Source organism: Labeo rohita, chromosome 2 (assembly GCF_022985175.1).
Source record: "Labeo rohita strain BAU-BD-2019 chromosome 2, IGBB_LRoh.1.0, whole genome shotgun sequence".
In the NCBI taxonomy this organism is placed as follows: Eukaryota; Metazoa; Chordata; class Actinopteri; order Cypriniformes; family Cyprinidae; genus Labeo; species Labeo rohita.
Genome location: NC_066870.1, coordinates 30,148,912 through 30,164,134, shown reverse-complemented (window position 1 = coordinate 30,164,134; position 15,223 = coordinate 30,148,912). Strand labels below are relative to the sequence as shown.

General features: G+C 34.8%; 1 protein-coding gene and 1 pseudogene across 2 annotated transcripts in view; one reads left to right on the top strand and one right to left on the bottom strand.

Annotated features, from left to right (window-relative positions):
- LOC127152299 (tripartite motif-containing protein 16-like protein) overlaps positions 1-15,223 on the bottom strand; it is a 247,054-nt pseudogene that overhangs the window by 105,174 nt on the left and 126,657 nt on the right.
- The window catches only part of dip2cb (disco-interacting protein 2 homolog Cb), a 41,395-nt gene that overhangs the window by 3,308 nt on the left and 22,864 nt on the right, over positions 1-15,223 (top strand). For both annotated transcript variants that reach the window (XM_051092687.1, XM_051092682.1), the window contains exons 2-6: positions 11,269-11,340; positions 11,424-11,528; positions 13,129-13,254; positions 13,336-13,515; positions 14,797-14,931. In XM_051092687.1, coding sequence (XP_050948644.1) covers positions 11,269-11,340; positions 11,424-11,528; positions 13,129-13,254; positions 13,336-13,515; positions 14,797-14,931 — 618 coding nt within the window. The remainder of the gene's footprint in view (positions 1-11,268; positions 11,341-11,423; positions 11,529-13,128; positions 13,255-13,335; positions 13,516-14,796; positions 14,932-15,223) is intronic.

Below are 15,223 nucleotides of genomic sequence, written 5' to 3'. Positions count from 1 at the left end.
TATTTATGTGCTCTGATTTTGATGAGTGACAAGTGTCTGTCATAGTTTTATTAAACTGATAACATGACGACTCTTCTGCTCTTTCTGCTTTATTATAGATCCAGCGAAATAATTCTGGTTCTTCTAATAATATTTCCTCAGTGAGCTGCTTTGTTGGAATGATTGCAAACAGGAGGACTGTGTGTAAATACGGGTGTGTTAGAATGACATTTTCACCTGTGTGTACAGGTGTCAGCACTGGCAGAGCTATTACTATTTACATATGGATTCTGCATGGTATTAAAGTGTTACAGCAAGGCTTATTGTATTAATAATGAAAAGGAAATATACGTTATACACTCATAACAAAGGTTTTTTATTAGTGTCTATGAACTATGAAGAACCTTTAACATCCATGGATCCCTTCCATTCAACAAAAGGTTCTTTATAGAGGAAAAAGGTCTTTAGATTTAGCTAAAATGTTCTTAATATGTTTCGGTGCTGCTGATGCAGGAGCTGGCATTCTGACGTGGAACCCGGATGCGCTGCGCTTTGTTTACAAGCAGATGAAGACGCATGCTGTACATAAAACAGCCTTCGTACACATGTCTGAAGATTTCGACAGAGAGAATGACTTGCAATTTTTTACCCAGCCCTACTTACTTGAACCAGAATATACAGACAATGAATTGAGAGAGATGGATGTTCTATGTCAGAATGCCAGCTCTTGCATCAGTAGCACTGTACGCATGCGTCGTGGTACTCTCGTGAACAAAAAATTTGCGAATAAAGTTGTTATCTTCGAGCACAAAAAGTATTGTCGTACTATAACATTACGGTTGAACCAATGCTGTCACACGGACTATTTTACTTCCTTTCTGGGTCTTGAACATGGTAGTTGTGTTGCTGTCTATGCAGCATCAGAAAGCTCTCAGATTTCATCAAAAATAACTTAATTTGTGTTCCGAAGATGAGCGAAGGTTTGAAACGACATTAAGGTGAGCAATTAATGACAGATTTTTATTTTTGGGTGAACTTTCCCTTTAAGACGCTGCATCTCAACACATTACTTTGTGTCTATATCAGTTGTTGGTGAGTATTAGGGGTGGGAATCTTTAGGCACCTGCTGATTCGATTCAAATCGATTTTTGGGGTCATGAATCAATTAAAAATCGATTCATGATTTTTCAAGTTTTTCCATAGCATATTTTGTGCACAATGGACATCAAATGCATCAGTATTTTGATACAAAAACACACCAGTCTGTAGTATGAGTAGTCCTGACTCAGTAAACCAGTGTTTCCTAATAACTATAATCTTCCTAATAAATCAAAAATATTTAACACTTCCCATTAGGGATGTGCCCAAATCCCAATACCATGTTTTTACATATTTTTAATGCTTTCTCTCACAATTATGTTGTTGGCAATTATCCTGTATATAAATTGCGGGCATCAGGGAGCTGTTATTAATAATATTAATAATAATACTCGCTTTTTACTTTCACTTTCGAGATTCGCAATGCTCAGGATCTGCGAATAATTCGCCATCGTCCTATCAGTCATCTCTTCTTACTCTGTTTATGTGACAAGAGAAATTGTATGTAGGCCTACTCTAATGTAACAGGCTACCACTCTGTAGAACGCGTTTTCATTTTCTGTGCCTTTGTGAATATGGTTATGGGTGCATCCTTACTTCCCTGTGATTCTAGAAGACTGAATCACGATCAAATGTAAATCTACCCCCCGAATATTGTGTTTAAGTTATTACATTGATGATGAATGAGAGAGAATTTTAGCTTTTAGATTTTTTTTAGATTTCTTTTTTCCACCTTCAGTTCTGGGACAAACTTCTGTTTTTAAAAAGTGATAGTTATTCCAAAAAAAAGAAAATTCTTTCATTACTTGCCCTCATGTCTGTTTTTTTTTCTTCTGTGGAACACAACACAAAAATGTTGTTATAAGAATTTCCAAGCTTGCCTTTTTTACAATGAAGGTCTGTTTCTCACACAAAGCCATTGGCTTCAGATGACTTGGAATAGTGCAGAAGCCTTATGGACTTTCTTTATGGTGCATTTATGGTGCTTTTTGTCATTTCTGGAGCTTGATAGTCCTGTTTCCCAGTCACATACTGAATGGAAAAGATCAGTAATCAGTCTTTTGTGTTCTATAGAAGTCGTGCAGGTTTGGAACAGCATGAGGGTGAGTAATTGACAGAATTTGATTTTTGGGTGGATTATCCCTTTTAAGGGTGAAGTTTTTTGATGTTAATACTTTCTCAGATGAATGTGTTGGGACAACTTTAAGTAAGCCGTTTGTGGGTTTACATGCTTAAGAGTGTAAACACTGTGGTGCTGTCAAAACATCATACTGGTCATTTGAGCAGCCTGACATAGCAGCATTACCTCAACCTATGGCACATGTTTGTAGGAGGACTACTTGTTTGGCCAAACAATGGATGATAGGTAAACTGTTTTTTGCAATTAAATTTAATAGCATCAAGTGTGTCATTTTAGAATCAGGCTAGTGGTTTAATACAACCTAACTTTTCTATCTGCTGAGATGTGCTACCCATGTTGTACTAGTAAACATGACAGTTTAAACTTCCGGTAGGTCACCCTCAGCAGGTAGGTCAGATTTTCATAAACTCAATAGTGGCCCAGAGAGAGACAGAATGGGGTGGTGAAATATCACTTTAAAGGTGAAGTGCACACTTCACCTTTAAGGTGATCTTTTCATCATTTACTCACCCTCTTGTCATTTCAAAACTGTATGACTTTAATTTTTCCTTGGAACACAGATTGCTCTGACTGCAATGACAATGCCTGCAAATGGGAGCTTTCAACCTTCAAAAAGGACACAAAAGCATCATAAAAAGTATTTGTCTGCTGTATTCCAAGTCTTCTGAGACTGTTTGATACTAATTTTACAGTATGTGATCAAAATGACGTTGCAACTGTATGAGTGAGGGGGTTAACTACAACTTAAAACAGTATAAGCTATTTTTGCTCATTACCACAATTTCACCTGCATGTTAACGTGTTTTATTGGTGTGTTTAAGCGTGCATTTATAACTACAGTATGTGAGAGGAATCCTCCTGCAGCTGAAGTTGTACAGTTAAAATGCTGCATCTGTAGAAACTGCATGAGAATATAGATCTGTTAAAGTTTCCTGCTGACATATTGCAGTATTCTGGGGGGCTTTATGTAACATCTCAACTCACATGATAAATGGAATACTCAGATACATTAATGATTGCATTTTGACATCAGTAACAATGAATAATGATTTCCGCCTGTTGCTCACACAACCACCATATGGTTTTAGAAGATTTATGCATGATATAATGCATGATATAGTGCATGAGTCATGCTATATTCTGCTGTATTATGTAGGGCTGCAACGATTAATCGAATGATGTCGTGAGGCGCGTTTAGTCAATGAAGCCATGTACTTTGATTAGTAGTAAAGCTCCATCACGTGCGTTCAGTACACAGAGCAAGTAATACACAGAGCCGTAAAGCACTGACAAGCTACGCCAAATCGCGCGCAAAATCGAATTCGATTTTGAACGCACGTGATGGAGCTTTACTACTAATCAAAGTACCGGCTTCATTGACTAAACGCGCCTCACGACATCGTTCGATTAATCGTTGCAGCCCTAGTATTATGGTGCTTTTATTGTCATTTTGAAGCTTGAGAGCCCCAGTCACATTCGAATTCATTATACTGAATAGAGCAGACAGGATATTCTTTAAAAACAAATCTCTTGTGATCTACAGAAGTAAAATACAGGTTGGGAACTCCATGATGGTGACTAAATAATGGCAAAATTATTCTGTTAAGGCTAGATTCATCACCTCCAGGAGTCATATTCATCTGTAGTGAACTATTAGTAAGCCCTTCACCCTTATTTCTGCTTTCATAAACAACTCTATACTTGTACTACAAACAGAGTAGCTCTGTGTTGTTCAGCCCAAGGCAGTTTGAAGCCTAAAACAAGATTTGTTAGCTCGACTTGTCTTTGTTTGGCACTGTTGCAATACTTGTGTTTGCAATTTAACGTTCTTCTGAGATGTAGTGTTATGTTTTGAATATGTGTTTCACTGCCTGATTCAGTAATTGCACTCTCAACCAAGTCATTTTGGTAAGAAAGGCTGTGGCCATGAATTTAAATGTGTGTTATAGTGTACAGAGACTCTGAAAGTAAACAGAGTTTATACTCTAGTTCCTATGGCCGGTGTAGCACATGGACTGTTCAGTGTGAAGCAGGTCTGTTTGGCTGCAAATCTGCTTTTCATTTATCTTCACAAGAAATGTTTTGTATTGAGGCAGTTCTTTGTGTTCCCTGTTATATTGTCCAGGCCAGGGTTTTCCAAATATTTTTTTTTGTCAGCCAAACCCCTTTGACCTAAAATATTTACTTGAAGTATCCCCTGAGATTTTAAGTTTATATTTCAATGATTGAACAGTACATTTGTAGGGCCCTATGATTTTTGGAATGCAGTAAACACAGATTGAACCGCGGAATCCAGTCATAAAAATGGAATTTACTGTATGACGCGGAATGTCATGGAATTTGCCAAATTTTGGATGAATAAATGAATAAAGTAGGTTTAAATCAAAGTCAAAGTAAAATGTGATATGGACTAGTGTCTGTGAATATTAAATGTTTAAAATAGGTATCCCTCATTTTCTGTGTGTCTCTGTATGAATGAATGGCGCAGACGTACATTTTTTTTCTACAGACATACTGAAGCGCATGTGACGCTTGCTGTGTTTTCAGCCTATGCTGCTTCAATATATAAATGAACACATACTCTCTAGAACTGCTGTTAGAGTCACTTCATGACCATTTTTCATATATATTTTCATATCATATACCCGTCAAAATAAAAGTTCGGTTTAACTTGAAGAAACTGTGACAGAAATATATTACTGATTGTAATGATAGCACTAGTACTATTTATAAAATTATTATTAAAATGTTATTTTTAAGGAATATTTACCAGAAAAATGTAAATACACAAGTATATTTTTTAATAAAATTAATTATTTAGAGATGCGTTTGTTCAATAAAATTTAATAAAACTATTAAAATGGGGAAAAAAATGAATGGAAAACACAGAATTTGGTACAAAATAACAAATCTGAGGAAAAATAAAATGTATTTCATAGGGCTGTAAAAAAATTTTTGTTATATTTTTAATAAATTGCTGTTAAGTTGCGCAGGTTTCATGATTTAAATTAATTAGACATGCTTTTTAAATTTAAACTGAAAAAAAAAAAAAAACCAGTCCACAACAACTACAAAATGGAATTTGGGAAAAATAAAACTTTTATAGGGCCAATGTAGTTGCATGGTCTTTTTTTCTCTGATGTCAGTTAATGTTCACATGATGTGCATGTTAAGAAATAAAATATTTAACATTATGTTTTATTTTGACTTGTTTTTATTTTAAAATTATTATTTTATTAAAATAATTTAATCATTATTAAATTGACTTATATACCCCAGTTTGGGAAACTCTATTTCAGACTAAAGGTTCTCAGACATTCATTCACAAAGCTGGAAAGGGAAGGAATTTATTTATTTATTTATTTATTTAACTGTTCTTTCCAATGGATCAGTGGGCACTTTCCAAAGATAAATATTTTGTGTTGTATATGTAAAAGGGTTCTGCGAGTGTGCTTTTGTAATGTTTAGCCTCATAATGTTTATTAAGTGAACAACTAGATGCATAACCTTTAATACTTAATGTGTGTGTATGTTTATTGGTGGGTTGTCATGGGAAGTTACTCTTTCCACAACTGCAGCTGTCCAAAAGCCTGTCATGATGCTATTTTTATCCATTCTCTCTCTCTCTTTTTCTTTTGCTCACATATATACACATATACAGCTTACTGCCTCAAAGATATCAGATTTTTCTCTTTTATTACTAGAATTATTAATGGGAGTTTTATAAAAGTTGATGTAATCATAAATATTGTTGTTTTATAGAAGGAATGTCATACACTCTTTCTCCGAAAAATTCTGTTCTCTCCTAATTTCCATGCTTTTGCATTCATCTAGAGCTCCAGGCTGTCTTAGAGCAGAGTGTGTGTGTTTGTGTAAGACGTGACCTACATACAGTTTTATTATGCTGTTTATGATGGTGTTGGCATTAGATTGGTTGGTTCAGCTCTCACCTGCTAGTCTTACATCTCTAAACGGGGAAACCTGCAAAACATCAGCCAGATAGGCCTACTAAAGTTCAGAGCGGTCATCCTCTGGATGACAGCAATATCATGCTTTTATGTGAATTAAGCGATTCCTAAAATGAATTTGGGGATCATTTAGATTTTAAATAAGTAGTAATAATAAACATAATAGTTTTTATCGCAATGATATGATTGCAGATAGTCTACTCGAGTGTCGTCATACATAATTTCAAGTTGTATTACTGATGCTTTTTGAGTTGAGTTGAGTTACTTTATTAATCCCAAAGGGAAAGTGATTAAATCATCTTTTTCCAGTTACACTCAAATTAATTGTGTTGTTGCACAACCCAGACAAAATGTCTGTGTGTGCTTTTATTCTCTGTAGTTCTTCTGTTATCATTTCTAGAGTGATATAAGTCTAATCTGCACAGTATTAATAATCAACCACCAATAATCAGCTTCAGTTTCAGGTCAGATGACTCTTACACCTTCAGTGAAGGTTTGAACAATGTGGAGTGAGTTTCAGAGTCATAAATGACTATTATACTGATGTTATCATGTTTGTCTTGATCATTGCTGCATGCCAGTAAGTTGGACAGCAGGTCAGAAACTGACTGTGGGTTTATATACCAGATTTTACAAGCGTGTCTAAGGTCCTTCTGTTGGGTAGAACCCCTTCTAGCTTCCCAAACATCCTAGATGTTGAATATATAACCTGGGTTACGCAAGATGCTGGAAGCATTCCTTGAGGCAAAATGAAAATCCATGTCAAGTGTGATTTTTGTGCATGAAGTTTGTGCTCTGGCTGTCCTAGCGGTGTTGATGGAAGTTCAAGAGATAAGTAGTGATTTTGATTTGTGAAAAAATAGTTCTTTTTGAATCCAGAGTTTTAGAAGAGATGTCAACATGTCACACACTGAGCTCAGATTTCGTGAAATCAAAGTCTGAAATCAAGTTTCACAAAAAAAATTGTTAAATAATATTAGGATTAAAATAACCATTTCCTATTTTAGCATATTTTAAATGGTAATTTATTCCTGTGATGCAAAGCTGAATTTTCAGCATCATTACACCAGTCTTCAGTGTCATGATTCTTCAGAAATCATTCTAATATGCTGATTTGTTGCTCAAGAAACATTTGTTAGGGGTTCAAGCACATACATTGAAACTAGGGCTGTCACTAATGATTATTTTTTGTAAGCGAGTCATCTGTAGATTATTCGGACGACTAAAGGAAAAGTTCACTTCCAGAACAACAATTCACAAATAATTTACTCACCCCCTTGTCATCCAAGATGTTCATGTCTTTCTGTCTTCAGTCGTGAAGAAATTATGGTTTTTGGGGAAAACATTTCAGCATTTTTCTTCATATAATGGACTTTATTGGTGCACCGATTTTAAACTTCCAAAATGTAGGTTAAATGCAGCTTCAAAGGGCTCTAAATGATCCCTGCCGAGGAAGAAGGGTCTTATCTAGTGGAACGATCCGTCATTTTTTTTCTGAAAATAAAAATTTGTATACTTTTTAAGCACAAAAGCTTGTGTAGCACAGGCTCTGGGATGTGCGTTCACAACGCTACGTACGATTGAATCACGTCGAAAGATCACGTGGAACGTAGGCGAAACTACAGACCCAGTGTTTACAAAGTGAACGTGCAAAGACTAAGAAAGTGCAAGTAAGCCAAACGCTGTTTACAAACAAAAAGGTTTACAACGATGTCAGACGATTCTGAAGCTGTAGGAGAAAATGAGATGGAGTTTTTCACCATACTCTACCTTTTCATAGTGGCGTGGACGCGCATCCCAGAGCCTGTGCTACACGAGCTTTTGTGCTTAAAAAGTATACAAACTTGTATTTTTGAAAAAAAAAAAAAAAAGACAGATCGTTTCGCTAGATAAGACCCTTCTTCCTCGGCTGGGATCGAAAATAAGTTTTTCGCCATACTCCACCTTTTTGAGCCGGAGTACACAGACAATGAACTTAGACATGACTCGTAGTAGTTATGGGAAGTTCAGATCATTTTACCAACTCAGACCATTGAGTCTCGTTCAGCAAAATGAACAGATCTTTTTTTGAGTCATTTCATTCTTTTTAGCAAAATCAATTATTGAGAAGATGAGAACTACTTTTGCGAACTAGTTTTAGGTTTTTCACTCAGTCTGGGAAAAAAACACTGCTGTACAATTCTCTGGACCCTCTAGGCCAATAATTATCAAAAAAAATTGAAATTTACCTTTTGGGAGCTATAACGGGGTCGTTTAGAAAAGGGGCGTGTCCAAATTTACAACAAATCCTATAAAGCCGAAAGGCTAAACAAGCATGCAAAGTTTTAAGGGGATCGAACAACAGCTGGCACAATAACAGTCATAAACATTAAAAAACATAATATCTCTATGGTAAATTACCTGTATTTGCCAAAAATGTTTTTTTAAATCATTGATTTAGGTGACTACAGGCTTGCTAAATAATGTCTTTTTTCATATGTGCTTAAATGACTTAAAGCATTTGAACCCCAGTAATCGCTGCTTGCAGCTATATTTATTATTAATAATGCACCAATTTATCTTTTGAAACATTATAAACATCTTTGTCACTTTTTATCAACTTAATGCATGCTTGCTAAGTATGTACTTGCACTTGACCTGCAACTTTTTTCAGTCATTTTCTCTTTATGTATTTTAAGGAGTTTTACACACAAGTTTATTGTCCAATTTTAGTGATTTAGTGTAATTTCTTTTCTTGCATTCACGTTTATTGCTCTGAGCTTTGACTTGTAGTGCATTTGAAAAACCAGTTTTTTTGCACAACAGGAACTCCACTGCTGGCTCCTTTGAGCTCTGTTTAACAAGGTGTTTTCTCTCACAGATCTGGCTGAATTCACACAGCGTTCTCTGTGAACCCAAGCATGTAAATCCCACAGGGTCAACTGTTTCTGAGAAACCTTGCATCAACAATCCTCCCACGCTCATTTACTCAGATCACATGCCATAACGTGCCAATTCTAATGATCCGATAGTCCGAAAGCCACTAAAGCATTGCGATGGTATCTGCATGCTTTCTAAATGGGGTTCACAGCACCATGTTTGGCTGTTTATTTTGACAAGCAGCCATATCTAATAAAGTGGCCAGCCACTGAGGTTCAGTGTTTGTATGTGTACGTAAGCTCTCATGGACATGCATATGCTGTCTTGTGTTCGATTTGATTACATGTGTGTGTGTGTTTGCTTAGGTTTCAGTATAAGCATATGTTATCTTGTCTTTGAATGTGCATGTATGTTATGTAAAGCTCAGTGCAGACTGACCTAGTAACCCAGTTTATGGCATGACGTTTTCTGGTTTTCCCCTCCAGGTTTGTGCATGTGTGTGCAATCAAATCTTCTTTTTATGATGAATGCAGAAATGTATTTAAAGTTCAGTTTTTTGTTTTTTTTTCTCCCTCTGTTGTTCGTAATGGATGGAAAGTCTCATGAGAAAAGGGCCTCCAATGTCTTCATTTCCTGCGGGTCTCTGAGGGGGCCACCACACCTATGTTGCCATGGATATTATTTGTGATATTATTTTGGGATGCAGGCATGCAGCATGTTTAGACTTGTGTTTGTTTACTAGAATCACCGCACTAGCTCAACACTGAATCATTTGGGAAAAGATTTGGGAAAGATGTAAAATATTAATTTGAGAAGCATCCAGCTTCTATAAGTAATCCTGTTTTCCACTGTGTATTCGGTGCAAATGTGCGAGTTTCTGTGTGTCTTTTTTTGCGACAGTTTCCGAGATTACATTATAATGCAGTGTTATTCAATTTTTGATCAGATTGCTATCCAGTTTTTCATTAACACTTGGTCACTTAAATATGTCTCTTAGGGTTGCATAATTTGGGGAAAAATGTAATTGCAATGTATTTTTTTTATTTAAAAAATATTATTATTATATTATAATTATTATTATATTCATAAATAATAGTAATAATAATTATATAATTATTACTATTATTACTGTTGTTAATATTAGTATTATTAAACGTGTATATAAGATATATTACTAATTATGCTGTAATATTTCACTGTAAAATGAAATTTCAATATTCAATAAAAATGTAATAATAATAATAATAATAATATTTTTTTTAATATTGTTATTGTTCATATATTAATATTATTAAACATAAATAAGATATATTACTAATTATATTACTTGTAATATTTTACTGTAAAATTCCAGTATTCAATAAAAATATATTATTATTATTATTATTATTATTATTATTAAACTAAATCTAAGATATATTACTAATTATATTATAATATTTCACTGAAAATGAAAGTCCAGTATTCAATTTAAAAAATATATATTATTATTATTAAATATTGTTATTGTTATTGTTAATGTTAATATTATTAAACATAAATAAGATATATTACTGATTATATTACTTGTAATATTTCATTGTAAAATGAAAGTCCAGTATTCAGTAAAATCTAATAATAATATAATAAATAATAATTATTATTAATAATAAATATTATAATAATAATAATGATAATTATTATTATTATTATTATTGTTGTTGTTAATATTATTAAACATACATATGTAAGATACATTACTAATTATATTGTTATATTTCACTGTAAATTAAAAGTCCACTTTTCAATAAAAATCTTATAATAAAAAAATACAAAAATTAAAAATTGCTAAATTAATATTTATGGCTGTTTTAAGTTTTTCTTTTTCAAAAATGTTAAGCCATCAAGCCGTGTCTTAGAATTCCACTAAGCTATATTGTGATTTCAGTTTTATTTTCATTAATGATGCATCCCTTCACAATATTTTGTGCAATATGCTGATATGACAGTACTTACTTCTGTGAATTCTGATGCTATTATTGCAAGGCAGTGAACTTTTCTTTTGAACACTCTCTTTATATTAAACATTAGTTGCTCTATTAGTTGTCTCATCCGTAAATGGTCCTTGTGTCGATTTATGCGTTTAAAAACCATCTTGGAGAGTGACTGCAGTGCCTGATAAAAAGCAGCAATGATGGGTGTTTTGTTTGGTCAATTTAACTTTATTTCTTAATTTGTTTTCAGGTGATATCACCCAGAAGGGCTACGAGAAGAAAAGATCCAAACTTTTACAAGCCTACCTACCTCATACACCAGGTAACACACATACCATGCTTTACTAAGCAGCATACGATTTTGAATGTTTTAAGGTTACATTTGCCCCTCTGTTTTTTCTGTAGGGGCAGAGCGCCGCATCCCTGTCACACCATCTTCATCGTCTTCCTCATCCTCCCGTTACCAACGCAGACGGTCCACTGGCACGAGAGATGAACGTTACCGCTCAGGTGAGAAAAACGGCACCGATTTACACAGAAACACACACAATCTAAGTTCCAGAAGACATGATACAAGCTCTTTGTAGTTTATGCCACAATTTCAGCAAACAGATCAGCAGCAGGTCATATTCAAAAAGTGATGTTATTTTTGAAGTTTTCACTTTTGTTTATTTCTAAATGTGATTATGGATACCGCTGTCATTGAGTTCTTGTTTTTTGTTTATAACATATGATATAGTTAAACAATATCAGATGAGCAAGAGTTTTTTAGATTTTATACAACAGTTCAATAAACAATATTGTCTGTTCCCTATTTCGCCAAACAAAGCCACATTAGTGTTTCGTTACTGATTGAATCCATGTTTTTAAACAAAATGGTGAAATTAATGATTCAGTTACTCACTTATAAAGGCAGTCAATTGTTGTTCATTCCTAAATGAACTAGATGACTGAACAAATCGGTTCAGTGAATGACCCACAGACTTGCCACCACACACTGGTTTTTCATCATTTCATATTTTGGTATTTAATTTAAAACACTGATCTCATAACACTATATATTCAACATGCGTCTGCATATAGAACAATTCGGTGTTTGCAAACAGTGATGATGTTTTTTTGTGGGCGGAGCTTATCGTGTGGCAGAAAATGACAGTTTTCCAGAAGAGATCTATGGAAGCCACTGAATAAAAGGATTTTAAAAAATTAAATTTGAGTTCATATTTAGAAATTCTGACTTTATTCTCACAATTCTGGTAAGAAAAATCAACTCATCATTCTATTGTTTTCCCTCAGCTCAGAATCAAGAGTTTATAGCTGACACTTCTTGTTTTTTTTCCCTCAGAATTGACAAACTTGCTATTGTTGAATTAAGTTGAGTTATAGAGTCTGAACTAGGAGATATAAACATACATTTGCAGAGAAAAAAATACTATATTTATATTGTGTAATTGAAATGTGTTAAAATACAGAAATATAATACTAAAATAAAACTATATATACAATAATACATATATATATATAATTTTTTTTCTTTTTTTTTTTCGTGTGCATCTGTTGTAATTAATACATTTAACGAAATAGTTTACCCAAAAATGAAAATTTAGTCATCATTTACTCACCCTCATGTCGTTCCAAACCTGTATAATTTTCTTTCTTATGTTTTACACAAAAGAAGATATTGAAGAATTTTGAATAACCAAACAGTTGTTGGTCCCCATTGACTTTCATAGTAGGGAAAGAAATACTATAGAAATCAATAGGGACCATCAACTGTTCAGTTACCAGCATTCTTCAAAATATCTTCTTTTTTGTTTAACATACTGTAAGAAAGAAACTTATACAGGTTTGGAATGACATGAGGGTGAGTAAATGATGACTAAATTTTCATTTTTGGGTGAACTGTGCCCAAGATGGTTGTTCTGTATCTTCAAAACGCACAGTTGGACTTAGATGTTACAACCCACTGAATAAATAAATCCTAAATAAAGCTCTGAACGGGCTAGAAAAAGAGCAACTCTACTGAACTTTATTCCACACACACATACATAAACATAAGAAGCTTTTTGCTCTCTTCATGTATGTATAAAAACTCTGTCTCCTCTCTCAGATGTTCACTCAGAAGCTGTTCAGGCTGCGCTGGAGCGACACAGTGAGAGAAAGATGGCTGTGCTGTTGCCATCCAAGCGGCAGTCGCTCATCGGTCAAACCTCCATGGACACGTATACACCTCCAGGTGCGTTTATGTGCATGTGTTTTTGTGCAAGAGCCAGTGAGTAAGAGCGTGTGTGTGACTGTTCTCTCTGTGTCTCTGCAGACTCGTCCTCCGGCTCTGACGCTGAGGGCTCTCTGGGGAGGGCGGGGGGAGTCAGCGTGGACTCCTGGATCAGCAGAGCTCTCCATGGCTCACCTTCAACATCTTCGTCATCATCGTCGCACAGCAACAGCTCTGCCAGCGCAGCCCGACTCGCAGAGACCAACATGCATTCATATGGCAGTAAGAACACATGCAAATATTCACGTGGCAGTGAATAAACACTAATACTAACACTAATACTGATACTAATCAGTCATGTTAAATTAGTTTTTAGGTCATTGTCAACAGATGTTGCTTTTACTAATATCTGGCACATATTGAATATTACTGTACGTATAGGAACAACAAACATACCATTCTTAATTAACTTAATATGAAATAAGTGTTTTTTTACTTCTGATGTGGGACTCTCTTGCTTCTGAACTTCTTTCATCTCATTATATCCAATCAGCATCTCATGCTTAGTTCACTTCCAGAACAAAAATTTACAATGGTGCCCACAAGTTTGAACATCCAAAATGTAGAGTTTTTTCCAGCTGAGGAATAACGGTCTTATCTAGTGAAACGATCTGTCATTTTCTAAAAAAAAATAATATTTTATATACTTTTTAACCTCAAATGCTCATCTTGTCTAGCTCTGCAATGCGCATGCATACTCTGTGTAATCCGGGTCAATACAGTTAAAGTTAGGGTAGGTCGAAAAACTCCCATCTCATTTTCTCCTTGTTTGACCTTCTTCAACATACCCTAACTGTATTAGATTACACAGAGTATGCATTGCAGAGCTAGACTAGACACGCATTTGAGGTTAAAAAGTGTTTTTTTTTTTTTTTTTTTTTTTTTAAAGAAAATGACAGATTGTTTCTCTAGATAAAACCCTTGTTTGTCAGCTGGGATCATTTAGAGCCCTTTGAAGCTGCATTTAAACTGCATTTTGGACATTCAAACTTGCGTGCACCATTGAAGTGCACTATATGGAGATAATTCCTGAAATGTTTTCCTCAAAAAACATAAGAAAGGCATGAACATCTTGGATGACAATGGGGTAAGTACATTAAAAAAAATTTGTTCTGGAAGTGAACTATTCGTTTAACTACCTTCAGCCAATCAAATCCTTGCACTCAACTTACTTTGGCCAATCAGTTCTATTTTCCCATCCAATCAGCTTCTCACGCAAAATAAGACTTTTTTGGCACCTGATAAGGGTCTCTTTCAAACTTCCTTCCTATGTCAGGATCATCTCACTTCAGCCAATTGGCTTCTCATGCTCAACTAAATTTAGCCAATCAGATCTTTGCGCTCAACTCAATTCAGCCAATCAGTTTCAGCCAAGTAGCTTCTAGTGTTCAACTGATTTCAGCAAATGAGCTTCTCATGCTAATCAGCTTTGTGTTATTTACATAATTTACTGCTGTTATGACTACCACAGGTTAATTTTTCACTTTCAATTTCTTCCCCCAGTTGGTCCAATGTCTCATCTGTCTCTGAAAAGGTGGGGCTTAAGAGAAATGGGCGTTTCTGCTGAGAATGGAATAGTTAGCAAGCACTCAACTGACTACCAATCAGATCGCCCTTGGTCGTCTCTAGATTCTGAGGGTCAGTATTTAATGTTTCTATGTCTGACATAAATGGGATAGTTCACCTCAAAATATAAATGCTGTTATCATTTGCTCTTGTGTTGTTGTTCCAAACTGTATGACTTTATCGTTCTTCAGAATGTGAAAGCCAAACAAGTTTGAAAAGACATGAGGTTTGAGTAAGTGATGTCAGAACTTTAGTTTTTGGGTGAACTGTCCCTTTAAGATGAACGCGCACAAGGGTTCATTTTACTGCGTGTGCATTTGCATCTGGATCCACTTCTGTGTTTTATCAACATATTATATATCAA